At 39.1% G+C, this 6,689-nt stretch overlaps 1 protein-coding gene across 1 annotated transcript; it reads left to right on the top strand.

Moving 5' to 3' along the window:
* The first annotated feature begins 2,429 nt into the window (after positions 1-2,429).
* Positions 2,430-2,822, top strand: LOC128647452 (uncharacterized). Its single transcript, XM_053700238.1, has one exon. It carries the CDS (start codon positions 2,430-2,432, stop codon positions 2,820-2,822), a length of 393 nt encoding a protein of 130 aa, XP_053556213.1.
* Positions 2,823-6,689: the final 3,867 nt, after the last annotated feature.

Below are 6,689 nucleotides of genomic sequence, written 5' to 3' on the forward strand. Positions count from 1 at the left end.
CCCTACGTTATAACAAGTAGAGACTGCCTTATATCTACATGTATAGTTTCTGTATTGGGACTTGTGAACCACTTCGACTAAAATACCTTGTGGGACTTTCTCATAAAGACTGTGTCAGTTAAATAATTATAAAACTGAAAGAGAAACGTAACACGCCTATAAGATATCAGCTAAGGGTAATTTCATATCCAGTTAACATCTTGTTCTGTTTCAGTAGTCATAAAACACAATCTAACTAATTGTAATTTTGTGTTAACTCTGTTTCTATCATCAAACAAAACTGTGATATTTATGGTTAACTTCCTCACTAAATCAAGTAATAACAAATAGCTACACACTATCAATTTACACTTATTGCATCTTTCCTATAAACTGGAAAGTGAAAATTTACAGAATAACCAAGCCCAACTAAAATCTTATTACGCATCATGGATCCAGTAGCCATGAGTAATGAGATAGCCTCATTAAATCAAAAAGTGGATATCCTCGCTCAAGGATTAAGAGAAGTCCAAAATGAGAATACCACTTTAAAAAGAGCACTTATTGATTTGATAAGTCATAAAGCTAGCGAAAATCCTGAACCTCACATCAACCCCCCAGTCCCATTCTCTGGGGATATAACTAAATTTCGTGAATTCAGAAACTCATGCTTACTACTATTTGCTATGAAGCCTAGAACCTACAGTAATGACAAGATTAAAGTCTGTACCACCATTTCGTATCTGAGTGGGGAACCAAGGGCATGGGCTAACAGGTTCTTCGAATCTGATGATCCGATACTCAATTCTTTAGAAAAATGTTTCCATGCTATGGCGGTTCTCTATGAAGACATAAACAAACAACAAACTGCAGAAAATAACCTACGCTCCCTCCAACAGGGAAAAAGAGCCGTAGAGGATTATGTAGCCGAATTTCAATTATGGTGTACAGATTCACAATGGAACTCCATTTCCCTCAAAAACCAGTTCCGTTTGGGACTCTCCGAATACCTAAAAGATGAACTATCCATAGTTGAGTTGCCCGAGACCATGGACGGTTTAATCAGGTTATGTATCTCTATAGACAGAAGATATAGAGAAAGAAGACATGAGAAATATCAGCCTGACTCCAATACCAGGAAACACTATTCTACTAGCCATGAAAAACCAACTTCAGCAGCAGTTCCAATGGAGATTGGGACCATAAGAGGACTATTGTCAACCGAAGAAAAACTCAGAAGAAAACAAGCAAACTTATGCATGTACTGTGGTAACAAAGAACATGATGTCACTACTTGTCCTCTACTAAATCGACCTAGAAAGGGTAAGATAAAATCTATTCAAACTACTAACTCTCACAAAACACAAACTCAATTAACTTTAACTCTGTTGTTACAGTGGGATCAGCTGCAGTTCCAGGAAGTGGCCACAATTGACTCCGGAGCATATGGCGTTTTCATTTATCAATCAGTTGTCACAAAAAATAAAATTCCCTGTGTGAAAAAAGCAAACCCAGTATTTGTGAGAGTAATTGATGGGTCACAATTCCTCAATGGTCCTATCACACACCACACCGTTCCCCTTCTTACTTTAACTAACACTGGTCACAAAGAATTCATTACCTATGACATAATACCCAGTTCTTTACACCCAATCATACTCGGTTTTCCATGGCTACAAAAACACAACCCTACCATTAACTGGGAACGTTGCACACTTACATTTAACTCATCATTCTGTATAGAAACATGTTTCCCTTACATTTCTATTAACCATATTGAACCGTTATTACCGAAACAATACAGCAAATTTTCCGATGTCTTTAATCTAAACAAACGCCGAAAATCTACCACCTCATCGAACTTTCGATTGCCCTATAGACTTCAAGGAGGGAGCAACACTTCCTTCTAATTGCATCTTTCCTCTTTCTCAAAAGTAACTACAACATCTCAGGGATTATCTTGACGAAAATCTAAGGAAAGGTTTCATATCACCATCATCTTACCCTATAGCTTCTGCCATTTTTTTTGTAACCAATAAAGATGGAACACTTCGCCCCATAATCGATTACCGAGCATTAAATGCTATAACAATAAAAAATCGCTACCCTCTTCCGTTGATACCGTAATTATTAGAACGGCTAACCGGGGCCACTATTTTCACTAAGTTAGACCTGAAAGGGGCCTATAATCTCATCCATATGAGACCAGGTGACGAGTGGAAAACGGCATTTAAAACTCGATATGGACTGTACCAGTATAATGTTATGCCATTCTGGCTGACCAATGCGCCCGCCACCTTTCAATTTTTTGAAAATTCAAAGATCTCATGGACGTCTGTGTTATAGTGTATCTCAACGACATACTCATCTACTCTAAGAATTTATCTGAACACCATAAACATGTAAGGTGGGTGCTGTCAACCCTACGAGAACATCAATTGTACGCAAAGATGGAGAAATGCTATTTCCATCAAGATACCATCAAATTTCTTGGATACATCATCTCACCAACAGGTATTCAAATGGATCCGGAAAAAATTACATCTATACTCGATTGGCCTACTCCAACTAATGTGAAATCTCTACAGAGATTCCTTGGATTCTCTAATTTTTATAGAAAATTTATTGATCACTATTCCACCACTGTACAACCACTCACTCGTTTAACAGGGAAAGGAAAATTTCGTTGGAATTTCGAAGCAGAGACTGCTTTCCGATTGCTTAAAAGTAAATATACTACTGCTCCATTCCTACAAATACCAAATCCAAAACTCCCGTATACCTTAAGAGGTGGATGCATCGAATACGGGGATTGGTGCAGTCTTATCTCAACCCAATGCTAATACACAAGAACATCATTCTATAGCTTTTTTCAAACGTTTATTAACTCCTGCTGAGAAAAATTATTCAATAGGGGATAAGGAGCTGTTGGCTGTTAAAGCTTCCCTGGAACATTGGAGACATCTTCTCGAGGGTTCATTCACCCCATTTACTATTTTTACTGATCATAAGAATCTTCAGTATCTGAAGAAAAGTAAAACATTGTCATCCCGACAGGTTCGTTGGGCCTTATTTCTGGATAGGTTCAATTTCATCTTAACCTATAGACCGGGAAATAAGAATACCAGGGCAGATGCACTCTCCAGAACCACGGAACCGTCTTCTACAGATATGGAAAAAACCTTTATTATACCACCTACAAAGATCATATGTACTTTAACCACTCTACAAGCCGAAATACTAGCTGCTCTCCAGACGGATTCATCTATACCCAAAAACTGCTTAAAAGATTCTAATACAGGTTTATATACAGATCAAAACTTAACATATATCCCACCTGCATTACGGAAACAAATACTATCACTCCATCACGATTCACCATTGGCAGGACACCCAGGGATAACCCGTACTACAGAACTCACTAAACAACAATACTGGTGGCCATCTATAAAGAAAGATATCTATCAATATATAACTTCCTGTGTCACTTGTATCACTAAGAAAAAACTGCATAACAAACCATGTGGTTTACTTTCACCTCTACCCATACCTATGAAACCCTGGAGTATGATAGGAATGGATTTTATTGTTGATCTACCTGCATCCAACGGATATACTACTATCCTAGTGGTAATTGACCATCTAACCAAATTGGCTCACTTTCTACCATTAAAACAAGTTCCAAATGCAACAACAATTGCTAAGGTCTTCTTATCTAACATTGTAAAACTGCATGGTCTCCCCTCATCCATTGTAACGGACCGGGGGACACAATTTACGTCAAGATTCTGGCGCAACTTATGCCAACAAAAAAAAAAAATTCTACCAGATATTCAACAGCCTATCATCCACAGTCCAATGGATTAACTGAGCGCCTGAATCTGGCTCCCCATGGCTAAATTCGCCTATAACAACTCTGTGAATAACTCAACTAAGCTATCTCCATTTTATTCCACCTATGGATACCACCCTACAACATTCCCGAATCCCAGTTCCATCTCCAACTCTCCTGCCGCTCAAGACTACTCCACTACTATCAAAGATACTCTTGTTATTCTCCGCGAACATTTACAAAATGCTAAATTGAACCAGAAAAAATATTTTGATACAAAGCATTCCAAACCTCCTGATTATCAAGAAGGTGATATGGTATGGTTATCTACCAAGAACATTAAACTGAAGGTACCTTGTAAGAAGTTAGCCTCTCAATATTTGGGTCCATTTCCCATTTCTAAGATCATAAATGAAAATGTTGTTCGATTGGAATTACCTGAAGACCTACATATCCATCCATCCTTCCACGTCTCCTTACTAAAACCATATCAGGGTGACTTGGACACTCTGTTACCTTCCTCCTCTGAGACGCTCTCACTAATAGATGACCATGATGAGTATGAGGTGGGAAAGATCTTGGATTCAAGGATCCGATATCATAAGCTTGAATATTTGGTTCATTGGAAAGGGTATGATGATTCAGAAGATTCCTGGGTTCCAGTGAACGATTTGAACGCTCCTCGTCTACTAGCCTCTTTCCATGCCAAGTACCCATTGAAACCGGGTCCTGACCTTCCTTCTAGGGAGTCTTGACAGGGGGATCTGTCATGGACTGCTGTTCCTTTAAGCACAGAATTCAACTTCCTGTCTACATCTATAAAGGGAACACCTCTTTCCTTGTTCCCTGCTTGGTTATTGTTAGTGTATAGGGATAGTTAGAACGTTTTGTTCTCTACCTCATTTGTGGATTATAACTTCTGCTTCAACTTTTACCTATAACTGCTGTCTCAACATTTACCTTATCAAGCCCTCTCATCTAAGCTTTCATTTAAACTCAAGAGACTAATAAATCTTCTTTTACCTCATTTACCTAATCTCTCCCTCTCTCCTACCTGAGAGCTGTGTTCCTGTCAGCTCAACACACTGCCGAGTGACGTCATCAACTATCCGCTCAGCGTCTCTCTCTCTGCAGTATCATCGAGCGGCAGTCCTGCTGAGGATTCAGTATTGTGGCGAAACCGGAGTACACCAGTGGCCCTAGAAGCTGAATGGTATCTCATACCCCAGACATCATTGTGGGAGACACCCCCACAAGCAGCGGTACCGGAGGAGATCGTAGTCTGTTATAATAACGGATCAGCTGCTGTAGCCTGGAACCGCAAGTATTCTCTGAATTCCCTACGTTATAACAAGTAGAGACTGCCTTATATCTACTGTATAGTTTCTGTATTGGGACTTGTGAACCACTTCGACTAAAATACCTTGTGGGACTTTCTCATAAAGACTGTGTCAGTTAAATAATTATAAAACTGAAAGAGAAACGTAACACCCCTATAAGATATCAGCTAAGGGTAATTTTACCTGAGACATATCCAGTTAACATCTTGTTCTGTTTCAGTAGTCATAAAACACAATCTAACTAATTGTAATTTTGTGTTAACTCTGTTTCTATCATCAAACAAAACTGTGCTATTTATGGTTAACTTCTTCACTAAATCAAGTGTGAGTGAAGTAATAACAAATAGCTACACACTATCAATTTACACTTATTGCATCTTTCCTATAAACTGGAAAGGGAAACTTTACACCAACATTCACTTACAAGCTCTCAGCTAAGATTAAAAGCAAAACTGGAAGAGTTAGTTACCGCAACTGGCCAAATGGGACATACCCAGGTACCACGTCAAGGTCTCTAACAAAACCTGAGTCACTAAAACAGCCAAACAATGCAAGCTCTCAATTAAACAAACTGGGAACAAGTCAAGGGTGCACATACTTATGTAATCACTCTAGACGTATACAAAACACGGAAGGGGATTTCACTCTTAGACTAGACTGGGTACACATCCAATGACCCTGCAACATGCACAGCCCAGGGTGCTCAATATCACTCTCAGGCAGCTGCACTGTCCCCAAAGTCACAGGCAGTTAACCCCAGACGAATTACAAAACAAATTAATACAACACATAGAGGAAGTCCAGCACTCACTTGCAAGCTCTCAGCTAAGATTAAAAGCAAAACAGGAAGAATTAGTTACCGCATCTGGCCAAATGGGACAAGTCCAGGTACCACGTCAAGATCTCTCCCAAAACCTGGGTCCCTAAAACAGCCAAACAATGCAAGCTCTCAATCAATCAAACTGGGAACAACTCAAGGGTGCACATGCTTATGTAATCACCCTAGACATATACAAAACACAGAAGGGGACTGCACTCTCAGACTGGACTGGGTACTGTATATATATTTATATATACAGTATATATATATATATATATATATATATATACTGTATATATACACACACATACATATACATATTTAGACATGTATATGTAAGTATCTCTATGAGACCTCATATCTTTGAGCACTTATAACTTTTTTTATGCAGTTTTATAAAAATCATGTCATTAGAGAGTGTTATCATGAGTGTAACTGTACTGTACAATATATTTTTTATGTTTTGTAAGCAACTTTTTTGGCTTGTGTAGCAATTAATCAATGCTGCGAAGTCTCTCTAACCAAATGGGGCCGATTTATCAAGTGTCTGGCGGAATCATATCCGCCAGACATCGATAAATGCCGACAGCATTTTGGTGAACTGCTTGTGCAATGCCGCCCCCTGCAGATTTGCGGCCAATCAGCCGCTAGCAGGGGGTGTCAATCAACCCGATCGTATGAGATCTGGCGGATTGATGTCTGCCGCCTCAGAAGAGGT

Source organism: Bombina bombina, chromosome 2 (genome assembly GCF_027579735.1).
Source record: "Bombina bombina isolate aBomBom1 chromosome 2, aBomBom1.pri, whole genome shotgun sequence".
Taxonomy (NCBI): domain Eukaryota; kingdom Metazoa; phylum Chordata; class Amphibia; order Anura; family Bombinatoridae; genus Bombina; species Bombina bombina.